The 21,746-nt window shown below is 42.8% G+C and overlaps 1 protein-coding gene across 1 annotated transcript; it reads right to left on the reverse strand.

The window, feature by feature from the left end:
* Window positions 1–14,732: 14,732 nt before the first annotated feature.
* On the reverse strand, window positions 14,733–16,214 carry LOC141128636 (nuclear factor 7, ovary-like). The gene has a single exon (XM_073616045.1). It carries the CDS (start codon window positions 16,212–16,214, stop codon window positions 14,733–14,735), a length of 1,482 nt encoding a protein of 493 aa, XP_073472146.1.
* Window positions 16,215–21,746: the final 5,532 nt, after the last annotated feature.

Consider the following 21,746-nt stretch of genomic DNA (forward strand, 5'->3'; position numbering starts at 1 on the left):
AATGGAGGAAACCCTGAGATTACTTTTCAAATCTCAGAGATCCCCTTTTTATTTTTTTCAATAAAGTCCCTTTTTAACGAAACTTATTGGTGTACAATATTATTAGAAATAAGACATAATGGTATAAAATAACCCGTAATAACCTACAGCCAATGTTACATTTTTTCTCAATAAATATCTGGTTAGTACGCCATCATGTATTAGTTACTCAAAGTAGAATTAGATAAAAAAAATATATATATATAAAACCAAAAATTACCATTTTTCAGTTAATATGGTGGAAAGTTTAAATTTAAAACTCTGTAAAGTTTAAAAAAAATTTGGTTTTCAGAATGTTTAATTTCATCACCTGTTCTGTAGAAAACCTGTTTATATGCAAATAATGCGGGGTTATTTACACAGCATTTCCATTAGAAGTCAGAAAATGGAACTCCTTCATTCTCTGCCTTCCCCGCCCATCTCCCTTGTATAAAGCTGAACTCTCCCTTCTCTGATCAGTGACTCTACTTTCAGAGATTACCGTATACTGATCTATTACAGCCTAGCTGGAGATTTGGTTGTCCGGTGTTGAACTGCAGAGGAACAGAATTTTCAGAAAAATTAACCCGACTTCATCACCGCTGAATACCCACAACATTAAGGTAAGGGATTTTCTAACCAATCATTGGATATTTATTATTTAATGAACATTTTGATAGTAATTCTCCAGAGATGTATGAGGTGTATGTGAAAAAAGTATATAAAAAATGATATATGAATAACTGAGAAATTGGGCAATGGGTTGAGGTTCAGGACAGGATAATATGTAATACAATGTATACAGAAGACAAAGCCCTTATGGAGCTAGCACACCAGATACTATCCTGGGCAGAATCAAATCTAGCTTCAGTGTCAGCAGTTCACTTGAAAAGGCATGCAAAATGTTCTAGCAGATATTCTAAGCAGAAAGAAGGTAAGGGTGTCCAAATGGTCATTGATTCAGGAGATCTTTTTGATGATTACTGAGAGGTGGAGCCTACCTCAAGTAGATTTATTTGTGGACCTAAAAAAAAAAAAAAAAAAAAAAAAAAAACTGCCTTCTTTTCACTCCACAAAGGATTAATCATGGGGGTTGGATGCTTTGGCCCACAAATGGGACTCCCCCTGTCCTATCCGTCCCCCTCCCATTCCAGGTGATCCCACATGTTCTAGCAAAGTTCAGAGCTGAATCCTCAGATCTGATTCAAAAATCGCACCCTTTTGGCCAAAAAACTATGGTTCTCAAATTATCAGTGAAACCCCCCTTGAGATTACCGGTCAGGGAAGATCTACTGAGTCAGGGATCTCTCCATCACCCAGATAAAACATATCTCAATGTAATGGCCTGGTTTCTGAGGAGGACCTACTAAAACACAGAGGCCTGTCAGAAAAAATTAACACTTTTTTTCTTTATATTTGTTTTTATTAAAGTATAATTGTATAATACAAAACAGGGTAGAGGCAGTAACCCTCACATGAGGGTTCAGTATACAAAGACAATCACATCTGGGTCTGTGTCACGTTCCTACGTACCTGACGGATGAGCCCGATAGATACGTGAGGGAGGCCTTCCTCTGCACTGACTCGCGGCCCCTGGTAGAGCAAAGAGGTGGCACAAAAGTGCAGAATGGTAGGAGTACCTGGCGGGTCAGCTGTTAGGCCACTCCAAGATTCATGATGCTGCAGGGATGAGGAGCAGCTAGGAGGATCAGAATGACAGACAGGCTGGAGACTGGAACACCCGATATCCAGACACACACACACACCCAGATGCAGGAGCTGGATCAGTCCAGAGAGGTGTGGATACAGGCAGGTGCAGGCAGACTGGATCTCCCCACAGATAGGGGATGCTTGAGCAGGTGCAAAGACAAGCAGGTCGGATCGGTAACTGGCAAACAGCATGGTATTCAAAGGAGCAGGCAAGATCAAGGTCAGCCGGGGTCAGGTGCAGGCAGAAAGCAAGAGAAGTCCAAAGGCAAGCCGGGTCATTCTGGAAGTTGATCACAAGAGCAGATTAACAGAAGCAGGGGTCACAGGAAGCTGCAGATCAGACGGCACTGGTCCTGTCTGCATATCCTGTTTAAATAGGCCGTTTGGCGCCGAGAATCGCACACGCGCATCGGTGCACACAGACACTCACCAGCTCAGGCAGCAGCAATGTCTTTTCCAGTGGGCACTTCCCGACATTCTGCCTTCATTGACAATAAGAAAGGCAAGAGTTAACATAAAATTAGCAAAGAAAAGAGATAAGGAAAGCAATTGAGTAGGTAAAGTAAAGTACAAACATTGAAAAACAAATAGGATCGCGCTAATAAATTACAAAAAGTGCATAGGGACTGTGAAAACAGTGTCAAATCCAGATGAACTGAAATATAAAGCTAAAAGATATGGTGGCATCAAGGGTTAACCACCCATGCAACCTAAAAGTCCAAAACTAAGTGAACTAAATAATAGTCTTAAATGGTGGCAACTAAAATAAAACCACCTATATGAAAAAAACATCCAAGTGAATATGAAATATTCCTCCGTGAAAAGCAGTCCACCACCAAGAATGGATGGGGTCACTCCTTACCGGAAAGCCATGATCCCCCACTACAGAGGATCATAACTCGCAAAACAGCTGAAACTTGCAACTGGGACTTGCATCGGTATCCACTTGCGAGGTCATCCAATCATCAAGAGTTATGGACCAGCTTTCAGATCCGGAGTCAGGGAATGTCCGAGTTCATCCAACGGAATCTGATCTGGCAGACCCTCACCAACTGCAATCAACAGTCGGCCTGGAGCATGACCAAAAAAGAATGTTCTTTTTGCAAGTTATGATCCTCTATAGTGGGGGATCATGGCTTTCCGGTAATGAGTGACCCCTTCCATTCTTGGTGGTGGACTGATTTTCACGGAGGAATATTTCATATTCACTTGGATGTTTTTTCATATAGGTGAATTTATTTTAGTTGCCACCATTTAAGACTATTATTTAGTTCACTTAGTTTTGGACTTTTAGGTTGCATGGGTGGTTAACCCTTGGTGCCACCGTATTTTTTAGCTTTACATTTCAGTTCATCTGAATTTGACACTGTTTTCACAGTCCCTATGCACTTTTTGTAATTTATTAGCACGATCCTATTGGTTTTTCTATTTTTCAGTACTATATGGGTGTCATATTGTCAGAATCGCTGCTTTTTTCACTATGATATGCAATTGAATTATATCACATTATTTAAGTATCTCATTTAATAATTTTTTATTTAGCGCAGTTTTTCCCTTTTGTTTTTTTCTTAAAGTACAAACATTGTCTGACCAATACCTGGGGAGAAAGTTGATATTCTCTCAGTAGTAACTCACCTATTAGATTGGGTACTTGTTGGGTTTTGTGACTTAAACCAGTTGTTCCATATATTCCATTGTCAAATGTTTGCCTACAGCCAGATTTTTTTAGCCAGTAAGGATTCATATAGATGGTGCGTTTGTATGATTTTAAGGGCTTCCGAAATAGTCAGAGCTCTATTGGATTTCCAACCTTTTGTTATAAGTGATCTAGTTGCTAGCAAAATGTGAGTACCGTATTTATCGGCATATAACACGCACTTTTTTCCCCTTAAAATCAGGGGAAAATCGCGGGTGCGTGTTATACGTCAATCCCCTGCGATCCGGAGCTGCCAGATTTTCAAAATCGCCGACCACGATTCGAAAATGGCGCCGCCGGTGCCGAAATACACAGTGCCGGTCCTCGGCTCTTCTCGGCCACTTTCGTCTTCACTCGAGCGCCGCCCGCACCTAGCCGAGTGTACTCGGCTAGGTTCGGATAGCTCCGCTCGGGACTACGAGTGGAGTCGAAAGTAAACGAGAGCCGCCGAGAAGAGCCGAGGTTCGGCTCTGTGTATTTCGGTGCCGGCGGCGCCATTTTCAAATCGCGATCGGCGATTTTGAAAGACAGGATGGCAGGGGTCCGGGATCACAGGATGCAAGGCTGCACTGGGGAAGGCTGCACTGACAAGGCTGCACTGGGGAACTGGGGAAGGCTGCACTGGGGAAGGCCGCACTGACAAGGCTGCACTGGGGAAGGCTGCACTGACATGGCTGCACTGACAAGGCTGCACTGACAAGGCTGCACTCAGGCAAGGCTGCACTGACATGGCTGCACTGGGGCAAGGCTGCACTGACATGGCTGCACTGACAAGGCTGCAATGATAGGCATTTAAATGTAAGTTTTTTTTCCTTCAACTTCCCTCCTAAAAGTTTTTTTTTCCTTAAAATTCCCTCCTAAATTGGGGTGCGTGTTATACGCCGATAAATACGGTAACTACTGTGCGGTAGGAGGGAGGGAAGTGGTCAATGCCTAAGTTCAGAACTGCCATTGCGGGGTTGGGGGGGTGAGTAGGGATGAACTTTATTTTAGGGTCGAACATGAGTTCGACTCGAACATTGGATGTTCGCCCGTTCACCGAACAGCGAACAATTTGGGGTGTTCGCGGCAAATTCGAAAGCCGCGGAACACCCTTTAAAAGTCTATGGGAGAAATCAAAAGTGCTAATTTTAAAGGCTTATATGCATGGTATTGTCATAAAAAGTGTTTGGGGTCCTGGGTCCTGCCCCAGGGGACATGTATTAATAAAAAACAAACTTTTAAAAATGGCCGTTTTTTCAGGAGCAGTGATTTTAATAATGCTTTAAGTTAAACAATAAAACTGTAATATTCCTTTAATTTTCGTACCGGGGGGGGGGGGGTGTCTATAGTATGCCTGTAAAGGGGTGCATGTTTCCCATGTTTAGAACAGTCTGACAGCAAAATGACATTTCTAAAAGGAAAAAAAGTAATGTAAAACTACTATCGCTAGTGCCGGCTATAATGAATTGTCGGTCCGGCAAAATTTAATTGATCAAAACGGCATGGTATTTCCCCACAGGGGAACCCCGAAACAAAATTAAAAAAAAAAAAAATGCATTGGGGTCCCCATAAATTCCATACCAGGCCCTTCAGGTCTGGTATGGATTTTAAGGGGAACCCCGCTCCAAAATTTAAAAAAAAAATGGTGTGGGGTCCCCCCAAACATCCATACCAGACCCTCATCCAGGCACGCAACCTGGCAGGCCGCAGGAAATGGAGGGGGGATGACAGAGCACCCCCTCCTCCTGAACCGTACCAGGCCACATGCCCTCAACATTGGGAGGGTGCTTTGGGGTAGCACCCCAAAGCACCTTGTCCCCATGTTGATGGGGAGAAGGGCCTCATCCCCACAACCCTTGCCCGATGGTTGTGGGGGTCTGCAGGCGGGGGGCTTATCGGAATCTGGAAGCCCCCTTTAACAAGAGGACCCCCAGATCCCGCCCCCCCTGTGTGAATTGGTAATGGGGTACAAATGTACCCTTACCATTTCACAAAAAAAAAGTGTCAAAAAGGTTGAAAAAACACAAGAGACGGTTTTGACAAGTCCTTTATTAATTTCTTCTTCTTCCATCTTTCTTCTGGTCTTCCTTCAGTGTTCTTCTTCTTCCTCCTTCTCCATCTTCTTCTTCTCCATCTTCTTCTTCCTCCGCTCTTCTCATCCTGCATCTTCCTCCAGCTTCTTCTCCACTCCATCCGCACGATCCACCTTAGTGGAGTCTTCCGCCATGTGAGGCTTCGGTTCTTGTGACACTTCTTATATAATGGAGGGTGGGGCCACCCGGTAACCTCGCCCTCCTCTGATGCACGGGGACTTCCCTGTGGCTTTCCTTGTGTTGTCAGAGGGGGCGGAGTCACCCGTTTATGTAACCGGGTGTCCCCGCCCCCTCTGTAGAAATACCGTTACTAGTCTAACGTAAGTAACGTTTTCCCACTTACCTAAATAGGGTGAGTTGAGATGTGACTTCAAATAAGATACCATAAGAGGAGGAGAGAGATTTCCGTATGAGTCTTTCCCCTGGGCAGAGGTCCTCAAAATGGAGTAGGTGATATGCAGAAGCAGGTATAATCTGGAAAGGACTGAATAAAATGGGAGAGTTGCAAGAACTTCCAGTGGCCCAAAACAGAAGAGGTAAGGGCAACCATCTTGGCAGAAAAATTGGTTCTCATTTCCAGGCATTTCACTACACAGAGCTCTTGATCTCAGTTCGAGAAGTTCCCAGGTCAATGGCAGGATAATGCCTTAGGCCCAGTAATACTGATGGATGACCAGATATCTTTGTTTGTTGGGGCAGAAATGGAAATCACTTGACCAAACACCTTCATCACTGTTCTGGTGTCGCCACTCAACATATTTACATTCAGAAGGTAGATAACATTCTTAAAAAGTTTGTGTGCATGAATATAGGATTGGTGATATATTTTTTACGGCTTTAAGAAAACAGACTTTAACCACTTGCTGACTAGCTATTTAACTTTTACTGCTGGCCAGTGGCTCAGTTGTTCCCCTGAGATTTACCTGTACATTGCCCGAAAATTCTGGGTTTACAGGCATGCAGGTGTGTTCACATGGGCCCCCTTCTGCTCATGCTGTGGTTGGACACAGCAGGAATTTGTCAGCAGGCTCACAGCCAATTATTTTAGCTGTGACCCTGCTGATGGCTATGGCCAACCAGAGCACAGAGATCTGTGTGCTGGTAAACCCAGATCTGGTTGGTTCTGCTCCCTGATCTCACTTACCGTTCAGACCTGAGATCAGGCAGAAAAGCCAACTAGTTTATGAGTGAAATCAGCACACATACACTTGTTAGGCACACAGTCAACCCCTTAATTGCCCTCCTGATCACCTCTGTCACCCAGCCAGTGTCAGTAGTATAATGACATCACTGATCACTCTATTAGTGTCACTAGCGACATTAGTCTTAGAGTCAATTAGCGCCAGTCCCCGACTGCCTGCCACACTATAAGTCACTGATCACCATCATTACTAGTGTAGTGTCTCTCCGTGTCCATATCCTGGTCACAGCCAGCACTACTATACTAGTGTGCTTAATAATAGTGTCCCCAAAAAACACAATGTTAGCAGGATCTGCCCCGATCACTGTCAGCGCTCGTGTTTACCCATCCAGCTAAGGGGAGGCCTTACTGTCAGAATCAGGCACAGAATAGGAACCTGTTGAAAACAGTGGCACCACCCTGATGACTAGCTCAGACAATGAAGAAGAGGTCCCTGCTAAAAATCAGGCATACCTAACCCCAGGTTGCTGAAGTGGTAGAAACGCATAATATTGCTCAGATGTAGCAGGGTTCAAGTACTAGTGCTGCACTACTATTTTTTTTCTTCTTGTTATCTGGAAAGCACCAGTGGTGAAGTACATCCTGGCCTTTTAGACACCAGCACTGCAGTATTTCATGGTGAAGCGACATGCACCAGCAGTACAGTACAAGCTGGTGAGGTGGCTAGTAGTATAATCCAACAGGCCCGTAGAGCTCATAGTAGCCTTCCAGAGGTGCTTTCAAACCCTAATTGGCTGCCCCTAAATTCAGCAGCACCCATTATCCCCCCCCCCACCCATTCACAGCCCAGCCCAGCATTCAGGTGGAAACAGCAAACTTAACACACACTGCCCCCCTTGAATTTTTAAACGGTTTTTCACCAAAGATCAAAGAAAAATGTAGCGCTAAAAATTTAAAACAATAAACATTGAACAATATATCAAGTATTGTGTGTAAATAATACAAACTTTGTGATAAACATCAGTCTCAAATATAATGAATATAAAACAGAACATGTATATAATGAGTAGAAACACAGGTGAGAAAGTCCCAAAGGTAAAACAATCCTATGGTAAACATATATGGAGTCCACCACGAAAAGTTGTTGCTCAGAAGTGGGGTACAAAGGCCTCAGCAGGCATGTAGAGCATCAGGGATAGTGTGTTCTCCACCTGAGATAAGGGGGTATACACTCTTACTGGAAATAGTGGACTCAAATGTCAGCGACAATGAGTCAATCAAGTGAGGATAGCCCGATCAGCAGATTTATAAAACGATCCAGGGAAACCAAAGGGCTCCAAGAACGAATCCAGGGAATCGTGCAGGTAACCGTGAGGCTGGAGCTCAGATGTTAAGCAGCCAGACATCATGTGATCTGGTAATCAGTTTTTGGCTTTCCAGTCTGGCTGCTTAACATCCGAGTTCCAGCCTCATGGTTACCTGCACAATTCCCTAAATTCGTTCTTGGAGCTCTTTGGATACAAATATTAAGCTGGTGATGGTTTTTCAACATACCTTATTGAAGATTAATCCCATTGATTCAGAAGATTGTGTGAACTGCATTTAAAAAAGGACTTTCTTTTACTGACACTTTTTAATGATTGGAATTTAGCACTTTAGGTATTGAATTTTGTATTTTTGTCCCACAGTTTGATGGATTTTGTATATTTAAATTTGCTTTACAGCAATTTAAATATATTTTTGCACTTTATTGGTATCTGGTTATAATATAATATCAGAGTTTGTTTCTTAGCGCCTCCTTATGCACACACAATGAACAGCAGATAGTATCTATTGCAGCCTCTCCCAAACTCCTACAAGGCTTTAACTATGTCCTCTTTAGGAACATCTTGCTTGCTGCCCCTGACGCTAGATTACAACTTTTCAGGTCAGATTTATGTTTTTTGCCAGGCATACAACTGTGGCATCCACCACTGGCATGAACTCCAATATTTCTGCTTCTGCTAACAGATATAACTTGCGGAGTCGGCCCAAAGAGAATCTCTCTTCTTACTCGATAAGCTCCCTAATCTCACCCATTAGTTGGAAAAATGCTCTCTTTAAAAATGAATAATATTTCCTCAATTTTATTATTTTTTTTTGGGGTGGGCTCCTTCGGGTCTTCCAAAGCAATCGCACTTTTTTACTGCTTAAATAAAAGGTTGTATGAGGAAAAAAACTGAATCCATAGGGCTCTAAATTATCCAAATAATCTTTTTAGGATACTTCAGGTGACGGATCCCTGGCAGTGTGGCCTGATGTGGAAGACGGGTGCTAACAGGTTGAAGGTCATGGAGCATTCGAATCTGTGCCACAGACTGGGAAGGTAGCATAGCCACCAAAATGGACAAGGGGGATGATGCAAGCCCTATAGTTTGGACTGCTGCTTGTTGGTCAGTAAGACTTTATGGTGGTATGCATTGGGATAGCTGTTTTGTAGGTGGTCCCAGTATGATAGCACTCTCTTCTGGACTGCCAGCCGTAAGAGAAATCTGCCTATCTCAGACCAGCAAGCACGGATGGACTTGTAGGAAGTGCCTGCAGAATTCCATTAATTATTTCTAATGGGCTTGAGTCCTGTTAGGGTTTGTCTGGGAACAGGACCCTATACTTCACTGCCATAAAGAAGGATTGGGGTGATGACACTTAAAGATCTTAATCCATGCTATTACCATTGTAGAACCAAATCCTACAGGGCACCAGAAATGTGTGAGGGTTCCATGAATGTTGGGCTGGTTGTAGAAGACAGCCTTGATGTATGAGCGTTTGATGTAGTCATCTACATTCTGCTCACACTTTCTAAGGCAGCACATCATTCATTATAGTTAGGTTTAAAAAAAGACCAAAGTCCATCTAGTTCAACCATAAAAATATATATATATTCCCATATACCCAATCCTATACCTACAGTTGATCCCGAGGAAGGCGAAAAAAACCCCAGAAAAGCAGGATCCAATTTGCTACAGCAGGGGAAAAAATTCCTTCCTGATCCCAGAGAGGCAATCAGCTTTTCCCTGGATCAACTTTACCTATAAATGTTAGTACCCAATTATATTATGTACATTTAGGAAATAATCCAGGCCTTTCCTAAAGCAATCTACTGAGCTGGCCAGAACCACCTCTGGAGGGAGTCTATTCCACATTTTCACAGCTCTTATGCCACGTACACACGGTCGGACATTGATTGGACATTCCCACAACAAAATCCTAGGATTTTTTCCGACGGATGTTGGCTCAAACTTGTCTTGCAAAGACACGGTCACACAAAGTTGTCAGAAAATCCAATCATTCTGACGTAAAACACGTACGTCGGGACTATAAATGGGGCAGTAGCCAATAGCTTTCATCTCTTTATTTATTCTGAGCATGCGTGGCACTTTGTGCGTCGGATTTGTGTACACACGATCGGAAATTCTGACGGATTTTGTTGTCGGAAAATTTTATAGCCTGCTCTCAAACTTTGTGTGTCGGAAAATCCGATGGAAAATGTATGATGGAGCCTACACACGGTCGGAATTTCCGACAACAAGGTCCTATCACACATTTTCCACCGTGTGTACGGGGCATTACTGTGAAGAAAACTTTCCGTATTTGGAGATGAAATCTCTTTTCTCCTAGACGTAAAGAGTGCCCCCTTGTCCTCAGTGTTGACCGTAAAGTGAATAACTCAACACCAAGTTCACTATATGGACCCCTTATATATTTATACATGGTGATCATATCCCCCCTTGATCGCCTCTTCTCAAGAGGGAATAAATTCAGTTCCTCTAATCTTTCCTCATAGATGAGCTCCTCCATGCCTCTTATCAGTTTGGTTGTCCTTCTCTTCACATTCTCCAGTTCCCAGATATCCTTTTTGAGAACTGGTGCCCAAAACTGAACTGCATATTCCAGATGATGTCTTACTAATGATTTATACAGGAGCAAAATTATATCTCTCTCTCTGGAGTCCATACTTCTATTAATACAAGGAAGGAATTTGCTTGCTTTGGAAAGCGCAGCTTGGCATTGCATGCTATTATTGAGCTTATGATCTACCAAAACCCCCAGATCCTTCTCCACCATTGATTCCCCCAGTTGTACTGCCCCTAGTATGTATGATGCATGTATATTCTTAGCCCCCAAGTGCTTAACTTTACATTTATCAATGATGAAAAGTATACCAGTTTTGTTGACTGGCAAAATAATTTTTAGGTGGACAATCTTCCTGAGGCATGGAGAAGGATTCCCACTAGGATAAGAATGATGTCTAGCAAAAGAAGTTAAATTATTTGAGTGAAATATGGAAAGAAGAAACCCCAGGTCTTCTGATAAACCCCTTTGTGATTTCCCACCTGAACACCCCACAGAATAATGTTTACATCCAGTTGAACTATAACTTCATGTCTTGCTGTTTGAACATTGACGTCTGAATTTCAGTCCAAGATGTCCCCAGAGCCAAAGAACATGTGAGAGGTACAAAATCTTGTTTGATTATGAATTCTCTGTACAGGTTGGTGCAGAAGTACAGTAGACATTGAATGGACAAGAACTGGTGAGGGATGAAATGTCTGAAAGACTTTACATATGGTCAACTTTCTCAGGTATGTAGCATTCTTGAGGGAAGGGATAATAACATTACATATGTTATATGTATGACCCTATATCTTATAGGGTCATGTCACACTAACAGTTCTGAACAAAGAGTGTAGTCATTACTCTTTGCACCATCATATCCACCACTGATTTTATTTTGTTACTAAAGTCATTGCAAACTTGTCCAATGCATAGCTCCCAACTTAACCTCATTTTGGTAAATAAATGCCTCTATCCCTGTGAGCCTAAAAGGTTAGTGATGTGCATGGGGAGGTGAGGTGGACTTAAAAAAAAAAAAAAAAAGAAGTGATTTCCAGATCATTGGAGAAAAACTGGACTGTTTAGAATCCAAACTACACCTTACTGTGAAACGAGTGAATCGGAACTGTGATCAAATCACTACATTGAAAGAGCAATTGGACCAAGCCCAGGCCAAGATACAGGACCTTGAGAATAAATCCCAATGCTATAATTTTAGCGTCATAGGCCTTCCTGAGACAGGCACAGATATGGAGCCTGGACTACACACCTTTATACAGGGCCTGATACCTGACATCTCCCCGTACCAGCAGGAATTGGATCACTTTCACCGGGCCTTAACAGCCCCCAGATCTGACTGCCTGCTCCGGGATATAAATCAAACCCCACTTCTACAGGGTTAAAAGAGAAAATAATGACCCAAAACAGGCTGGATGATGTACATGTACGTTATCGCACCTGTCCACAATAAATGCACTGGCGGCAGGTGGTTCATCGAAAACAAAGAAAGAATTTCTCCTGCACTTGTGAAGGCGTTGCTAGTATAGAGCGGTAGTACTTTCAAAGGGAGGGAATTAAAAGATGATCATGCGTGTCCAGCTGACCAGGGGTGGTACAAAGAGAGCCAGGTGAAGGAAAGGTGGAAGGCGCGTGATCTGATGCTTTGTATCAAATTGATACAGTTTATATACAGAAACAAATAAATGCATATAAAAAAAGTAGCTACGTATTCATATAAAAAGGGCTACAAAATATACACATTAACAGTTTAGAAATTGGGTATGCCCATGCAAGGGCAAGTGCTAAAAGGTGGCTGATGCATTTCAAGGGGTTCCCTATTCATCAGAGCCTTGAAGAACAGGAGAATTCTGTACAATATGTTAGACCAGTGGTTCTCAACTCCAGTCCTCAGGACCCACTAACAGGCCAGGTTTGCAAGATAGCTGAAATACATCACAGGTGATATCACTTGCTGCTCAGTGATTGCAGTATTCTAGTCTGCAACTCCCCAAGGTAATACTTAAAATCTGGCCTGTTGGTGGGTCCCGAGGACTGGAGTTGAGAACCACTGTGTTAGACCAACATAGAAGAGGGTGGCTATTTGGGAGGTATATCACATGGTAAGTGAAGGATTCTCCTTAGCTTTAAAGCTGTCCACATCCCAGTGCTCTAAATAGAATAGATACCTACACATTGCGGACCAAGAGACGTATAACATTAAAAAAAATAAATAAAATGTTTAAAATATTAACATGTTAAAGTAATAAAGTATCTCCTGTTCAAGGCTCTGATGAAGATGGAACCCCTCAAAACACGTCAGCCACCTTTTAGCCCTTGCATGGGCATGTCCAATTACTAAAATTTTAAAGGTGTATATTTTGTAACCCTGTTTCTATGAATACGTTGCTACTTTTTATATGCATTTGTTTCTGTATATAAATAAAAACTGTATCAATTTGATGAAAGCGTCAGGGCAGGTGGTTAATCCCAGATGTCTGTGCCCTGTATAAAATCATTCCTTGAAACTTTTGCAGAGTTTATTCTTTTGGAAGAGTTTCTTCATTTGTGGCATTTTTGGTTTGATGGAATGAGATTTAAAATAATGAATACATTTAAGTCCCAACTTCAGAATCTGGGAATATCAGTGAGAAGGCTCCCACCCAAGCCTAAGGAAGTGCTGTGTATGCAGTAAAAACATATTTTGTAAAGTTCATGTGAATCATTAAGGAGCTATGTGATAAAAAAAAAAAAAAAAAATGATGGTGGCGAGCACGAGGAGATCTGCTCAGATTTCACTCTGTAGGATGGCATATTTGACACAAAATATCTGTAAAACAGAATTAGCCTTATACAATGTACAGTGACACTGCTTAATCACTTGCCACCCAATGAGGTTTGGAGTGATTATACTGGGATCATGGCTACAGCTGCCAATATGCCTGTATCTTTTTTTCAGCCAGCAATGTTGCACAAATGTAAAGCTGTGTACACACGGGGCCAAATGTAAAACCAGCAGCCACCCCAACTCCTGAATAAAATGCTCTCAGCCAACGGCTGAGAGCACTGATCAGAGTGTTCTGGTGGGGTGGGGTGGGGGGGAGGGGGGGCATCCTCCTGTCAGAACAGCTTAGTTGGGGAGATCACTGTACATACTTTGCATAGCAAGTACAGTGACTCCGAACAGATCTGAGAGGTTTTTTTTTCCCCCCATTCAACAGCCCCGCCCCCCCCCAAAAAAAAAAAAACACCAGACTGTAGTGTACCAGGCTAAAAAGTGAACAGCCACTTGATCGTATTTACACGTCATTGGGAAGCCCAAGACTGAAGACAGCGGTTCTGCTGGCTTACCATAGAGATAGCCAAAGCATTGACTATCTCTATGGTCCAAGAACCCAGAAGCAACAAATACTTTGATACTTCCAGTTTTGGTCTAAAAATAGAAATCTTTGCTGTCCAGGAAAAAATAAATTACAGTATATGTTGAAGAAATCATCAACCTCTGATCATAGTGAAGTTTTGAAAGTTTATTTGGATGAGAAGAGTTAAAAAAAAAAAAAAAAGATTGTAAAGTAGAAAAATTAACGCATGTGAAGATCCTTAGACATGGCAGGTGTCTCAAGGACCTGACTTCTTCATCAAATGGGAGATTAAATTCCTATTCTGAATAAATGTCATGTAGGACCATTCCAAGCATTAACAAAAAAATTACAAGAGACATTCATTTCTATTATCTACAAGAGACATTCATTTCTGTTATCTATAAACCCCTTATCAGCTTGACTGATCAAATGTACATGGCCAAAGAGAAAAAATACAATTTAAGGATCAGAGGTTTCTGTGACTGTATGAGTAGGACAGAATGTTAGGGAAAAAAAAAAAAAATCTAATCCCGGATAGTAGTGTAAATCTTATAGTTCTAATCCTTCTAGACTCCATCCAAAATGGAAAACATATTTTGGCAATAGATACACTGCAAAAAAGGTACAGGCTCCAGGGCTGTAATCCCAACCTTCAACTACACTATCTACTGTTTCACTGACCTGAAACAAGCATGCAGCTAGTGAAGCCCAAATAATCATAAATGAGCCTAAATAATCTGAACAGCTCACGCTTGTACCTGGTCCAGTAATGTTGCTTCTTGTCTAATGCTTCCTCCTAAAAGGCCTGAGTATTTCACCAGATCCCCCACTCTGATGTCACCAGTCTCTGGGCATATTTCTCACATCTGATACGCTAAAGATATCCTTATACAACCATTCCATACACCTAACCCAGCATGGAGGGGCTCAGCAAAGGTGGTAGTGATAGACATGAGTAATCGGATTGGGTCACACAACTCATAAAAGGTGATCCGCCCAGCCCAAAAATTCACGTCTATCCTGATTCTGTTACTGTAGACATTTCCAGTTATTGGCATCGCCCTAAAACCATGGATCACTGAGTATTTATTGCCTGCATACCTCTCCAAACACCAGGACTTCTCATTATATCCAATCACTGAGTGAACTCCTCTCCTGTCTATACTGGGGTAACACATCCCAATTCTCCACCAATCTGACCCCTGGACATTGACTTCCCAGCAAAGTCGACCTGAAGAAAAACTCTGACTGCTTAACACCTGAGAACACCAAAATCTTTCTGGTGTTTCTGGGAGACTCTGATGTGATGATATGAAGGCTAAAGCTTTCCTGTCATCTGATATACGTAGAGTATTACCAGCTGTGCTCACATCCAGTAATAAGTCTGTTAACCCCGGAATAACTTTGTCCTTTGCACCAAAAACTGGAAACACATGTGTGCCTGCAAATATATGGACATTTACCCCAGACATGATCTCAGATAACCCTTTGTGTAATGTTTGTGAGATCCCTGCCACATTCAGATCCCCTCCATCATAGAGGAGTTCATCATGTCCCTCCCTGTCATCATCACACAAGTCACTTGCGTCCGATTCCTGTAGGACACTCAGTGGGTCTGTCATGTTACACAGCTTCTCAATGTCACCCATCTTCCTGACCAGCTCCTCCTGCTTTATTTCCAGCTGTTGGATCAAATTAGACACTGATAGAGAGACCCGCTCTACCTGCCCAGAGATATCACTCAGGACTCTCTTCTCCAGGTCTTGCAGACGTCTCCCGAGGTCTCTGAACAGGGCAGTGACTCTCTGCGTTTCTTCATGTGCATTTCCTTGTACTTTACTCCTGTGTTCCTGCAGACTCTGCACTCTTTTCTCCATCTCCCCTCTCTCGGTCATCAGTTTCTTCAGGACATTTCTCAGTTTTTTCTTCCTAATCTCAGAAGCCTTATCCATTGACTCGACCTGGTGCTCCCAGTGTTCCTCATCTAGCCTGCAGGACAGACAGATACAGGTGAAGTCCTTAGTGCAGTAATACTTCAGTAGTTCATTATGGACAGAGCATTTCCTGTTCTCCGGGGAAGTGGTGGGCTCATAGACGTGTTCTGATGACTTTCTGTGGAGCCGAGCAGACAAGAAATTATCCGCCATGTTACACGGTGCAGGCCGCTCCTGGAACTCTTGTTTGCATTTAGGACAGGAATAACCTTCAGACCTCTGTGTATCCAACACATGACCAATACAATAGAGGCAGAAGCTGTGTCCACATTTCAAAGTTACTGGATCTGTAGAAATGTTTAGACAGATGAAACATTCCAGCTCCTTCCTCGGATCAGCAGATGCCATCACTGAGATAAGAAGAAATAAAATGACTGTGAAAGACTCCATAACCAGTGTGACCATTTATGTACATTCCTACATGCACTTCAGGATAATTAACCAAACACGATGTGATAGAAAATATCATCCCACTGCTTATTCCACTCTTTAATTCAGATAAATCCCTCATCCAGCTTCATCCCCAGTCCAGACAAAGCATCTCTCAGAAAATATAGTACATACCAAACACATCCTATAAAGAACACTGTGTAGGGATCTCTTTATGGAATACAACCAGAGTTTGTCCTGATCACACCCCCACCTGTCTTTTTGCACATACCACATATCTATGTTCTTAACCGCTTGCCGACCAGCCACCACAGTTTTACTGCAGCAGAATGGCACAGGCAGGCAAATCAACGTTACGTTGCTTCCTAAGGTGGTCACTAGGGGTGCGTGCGCCCGCGACGGTCTCGATGACCCCCAGGCTCTTGCGATCGCTCGTGACATGGCGAGAACCAGGATCTCTGTGTGTAAACACAAAGATCCCTGTTCTCTGAGGGGAGAAGTGACAGATCGTCTGTTCATACAAAGTGTGAACAGCGATCTGTCATCTCCCCTAGTCAGCCCCCTCACCCTTCAGTTAGAACACACTTGAGGAACACAGTTAACCCCTTCACAGCCAGTGACATTTTTACAGTAATCAATGCATTTTTATAGCACTCATCGCTGTATTAATGCTAAAGGTCCCACAAATGTGTCAAAATTATCCGATGTGTCTAGCATAAGGTCGCAGTCATGATAAAAATAAATAAAATGCTATAAATCTATCATTTTGTAGACACTAACTTTTGCGCAAACCAATATACGTTTATTGCGGTTTTTATTACCAAAAATATTTAGAAGAATACATATTGGCCTAAACTGAGAAAAAAAAAAAAAAAAAAGTTTTTTAAAACCCCCAGCAAAAAGTACAAAATAGCATTTTTTTTTCAGAATTGTTGCTCTTTTTCTGTTTATAGCACAAAAAATAACTGCAGAGGCGATCAGATACCACCAAAAGAAACCTATTTGTGGGAAAAAAAAAAAAAGTCAATTTTGTCTGGGTGCAATGTCGCACGACCGCGCACTTGTCAGTTAAAGTGAAGCAGTGCCAAATCGCAAAAAGTGCTCTTGTCAGGAAGGGGGTAAAATCTTCCGGGCTGAAGCGGTTAATCTGGCACTGCTGGTTGTAATCCACCTTTCCTTCTTGCACCCAGAACCCTCCCCAGTCTATAGATTACTCCTCAGGTCAGAGCTCTCTCTCTAGTCCATGGATTACTCCTCAGGTCAGCTCTCAGTCCAACTACCTACATTTCCCATGAGGCATTGCAAGGCTGGCAGTTACAATCAGGGCCGGACTGACCTCCCGGGATAAATCTGGAAATTTCCCAGTAGGCCACCTGCCCTCAGTCCCCTGGGGCCGCTTTTGGCTCGAAGCTTGCCTTTTAGTAAGATGAAGAGCAGCGGCTTACTTTCTGATGCAATGCCCCCTCTTCTGATCCGGGCACCACCCACTGAACTGCAGGCTGCAAAGTGATATGCCTGAAGGGAGCAGGAGAACGCTGTGGTGCTCGATTTCTCCTTCCATCCAGCACCGCCCACTAGTCTGGTGCCTGCAGCTGTAGAGTCATGAGTGATATGTGTGAGGGCAGCAGGAGAATAGGAGAAGTGAACGGCTGTGGAGCTGAAGAATTAAGGCGCTGCAATCCTGGACTGTGTGTGTGTGTGTGTGTGTGTGTGTGTGTGTGTGTGTGTGTGTGTGTGTGTGTGTGTGTGTGTGTGTGTGTGTGTGTGTGTGTGTCACGGAGCTGGGTCTGTGTGTTCGGTGGCACTGTAACAAAGTCCCACCCCCCCAGACCAGCTTGTGTGATAGTAGATGCAACACCGATTGAATAAATGTTCCGCCTATCACACAAGCCAGTCTAGGGGGGTGGGACCTTGCTACATCACACATACAATGGTGAGGCTGCAATGATGGGCACAGGTGAGGCTGCAATGACGGGCACAGGTGAGGCTGCAATGATCTCCTGTATCATGTCGCCAACCTCTAACCATCTCTTGTCTTATATCATGTCTTCAGTCTGAGGGGGGAGTCTGGAGAGGAGACAAGAGTAGGAGTGTCACCGGGGGTCATGGGAGAAGTCAGACGTGTGTGGACGGCGGAGAGGAGATTATGGGATAAATCCAGAGTCACCAAGCTGGAGCCGACTGACTGAGCCCTGCACAGTGCACCTGAGAGGTCAGTGACAGCACCGCCAGGCCAGTCTGGGGTGGGGGGTGAATACAATAATGTAAGGTTTTCCCTTTATATCAGTAACCCACCCCCCCTTACCTTAGTGTATTCTTTCTGCGAAAGGTGGTCTCTGATCAACAGAGTCCCCCCCCCCCCATGTTCCCAGAGTCCCCCCTTGATGATTGACCAACTGGAATACATACATGCTTTCATATCTATCTATATATTACACTCTTCAAATGTGCTTGGTTAAAGTGCATGGTTTTCCCCTTTCATTTAGAAAATAATGACGTTATGATGTTGGGCTGGTATAATAATGGTATGGGGCTGGTATGACATGTTTTTTCCAGGGCTGGTTTTTACTCCCAGTCTGGCTCCGATTACAATTACTCCCAGAGTCATGATGGGACTTGTAGTTCTACAACAGCTGGAGGGCCCCAGGTTGCCTACCCCTGGTTTATACAGTGGATGCACCCTTTAATAGATGTAGTGCCCTTGTAGATAAGTGCTAGGGTTAGTGTAATATAGGTTTTGTTCCTCTGTTTAATAGGAGAACTGCTAGGGAAATTTACTTAGCTATATAAACAAAAAGGAGATGCACAAATTATATGGATACAATATAAAAAGGTGTAATCAGTAAATATAAATTGAATGCATCACTAAAACGTCAATAAGCGATAATAGATCAAACTCCAACATAAAATCTCCAAGGATTGTGAATAAATTGTGATTAGTTAAATAAGATGAAGATCAGATGCTTCAGATCTGGAGAGGGGACATATATAAACAGAGCCAGATGGCCTCTTACCGAATCCGATGGACCCTAAATTATAAGGGTCAAACTCGCCTGATATCAACCATACACTAGGGTGGTTTTCAGTCAATCTGCTCCAGATCATTTAGCAGCTCTCCCACATTACACAGACTTCAAGCGGAGATAATCATTCAGCATACTCCGGCAGCAGCAACAATCAGCTGTGATGTTTCAACTAGACTTGTTAATAGGCGATAGCGGCTCTCTAATCTAATGGATCCTAAATTATAAGGGTCAAACTCGTCTGATATCAACCATACACTAGTTGTAGAGAACCCCATGACGACATCACCACGCCCCAGCTGGTAGCCCGATAGCTTAGCGCTGTGTGCTGTTATTTTCTGCCGTGCATGTAAGAACTTTTGGAATAAAACACCCTTGATTTACTGCACTATGAAGTTCTTTTTTCCCCCCCTTTCTCAAATATATCAATGTAAAACATTTATTGGAGGAATTCTTGTGTGAAGATGTATGGTTGATATCAGGCAAGTTTGACTCTTATAATTTAGGGTCCATCGGATTCGGTAAGAGGCCATCTGGCTCCGTTTATACATGTCCCCTCTCCAGATCTGAAGCATCTGATCAAGTTCCATTGAGTGTGAAAAGCAGCATCATTCGTTTTGTTGTTTTTTTTTCACTTGTCACTTTGTTTCAGTTTGGACTTTTTTGTGACACATTAATCTAAATGTTTTTGTGAACACATTATTTATTCAACTAATCACAATTTATTCACTGACCTTTGAGATTTTATGTTGGAGTTTGATTTATTATCACTTGTTGACGTTTTAGTGACACATTCAATTTATATTTACTGATTGCACCTTTAATATTGTATTCATATAATTTGCGCATCTCCTTTTTGTTTATAAATCTATGTGGGAATTAAGTAATTTTATCAGGAGATAGCAGCAGTCACATAGGTTTTCCAGTTCTCTGGTCATTTTTTTTACCTATTTTAGGGATTCTCATGAGTATTTGGGTGAGCGCAGATTAAATTTTACACAAATGTACATAGCTCCCTGTTTAACAGAGTGGTGATTGAGTAGTGTAATCTGCGCATTGTGCTCAGCCACTGGTTTGCTCTGCCTCCTCTGTATCCAAGTAACCTAGGACGGTTTTGGATGAATAGGTGGACGCTATGCAGAACACAGCATGAATATTAATGCCACTCCAGCCAATCACTAAAGGATTCTGGGGAGAGTAGAGAGTATATTAGGGGAACTCTATGCCAAAATGTAAAAAAAAAAAAAAAATTTCCATGCGGGTACCACCCAAAAACCATACCAGACCCTTAGCGAGCATGAAGCCTGGGGGTCAGGATAGGAAGGGGGGGGGGGGAGGAACGAACCATACTAGGCCACATTCCCTCAACATGGGGACATCAGGGGGGGTGGGGTCACTCATTAACTTCACTGGATGGCCCTGCCCTTGCCTATAAAAAACACAGCTGTCAAAGCTAAAAGATAGCAGTCTCTTGTTAAAGGGGGCTTCGAAATTTCAATAAGCCCCCCTACGTACAGATCAGACAACCACTGGCCAGGGTTGTTGGGAAGAGGCTTTTGTCCCCATTAACATGGGGATGAAGTGCTTTGGGAGGCACCCCAAAGCACCCTCCCCATGTTGAGGGCAAGTGGCCTGGGATGGTTCAGGAGAGGGGGCACTCACTCGTGCACCCCCCCATTCCTGGCCTGCCAGGATGCTTGGTATGCATTTTGGTGGGGACCCCACACCAATATTTTTTTAATTTTGGTGTGGAGTTCCCCTTAACCACTTCAGTATGTTCACCCCTTCCTGCCCAGACCAAAATTTTAATCTTTCACTGCGCTCATATTTTGAATGACAATTACTTATTCATGCAACACTGTACCCAAACAAACCACAACTTCCCCCCCAAAAAATTTTTATATACTTACATTCCTTTTTTGTACAATCATTTTTTAATTTTGTGCTCATCGGGGAAGACTTAACGACCCATTGACTGTGCGCTCAGCAGACGAACATCCCACTAAGTCCCCAGAAAGTTCAGGTGTTAGGCGAGTACCTGAATGGGCGATGTTAAGGCCAAACTTATGCTCGGCCCAAACCGTTCGCCCATCCCAGCAAACATTCCCCCACAAAAAAAAAAAACACTGAGCACTAATCTGCATGCTTACCACCCTCTAAGCATAAATCTCCTCTTCCCAGTACAAATCCACCCCTTTGCTGAAATCCCTCTCGGTCCAAAATACCCCCCCCAATATAATATATATATATATATATATATATATATATATATATATATATATATATATATATATATATATATATATATATATATACACATACACACACACACACACATACATATATATACATATACACACACATATACATACACACACACTAAAATCATCCCTCCTAGCACAAATTCTCCACCCCTAATACACATCTTCTCCCCCCCCACCTTCAAATGCTCCCTCCCAGTAGAAAT

Source organism: Aquarana catesbeiana, linkage group LG01, assembly GCF_042186555.1.
Source record: "Aquarana catesbeiana isolate 2022-GZ linkage group LG01, ASM4218655v1, whole genome shotgun sequence".
In the NCBI taxonomy this organism is placed as follows: Eukaryota; Metazoa; Chordata; class Amphibia; order Anura; family Ranidae; genus Aquarana; species Aquarana catesbeiana.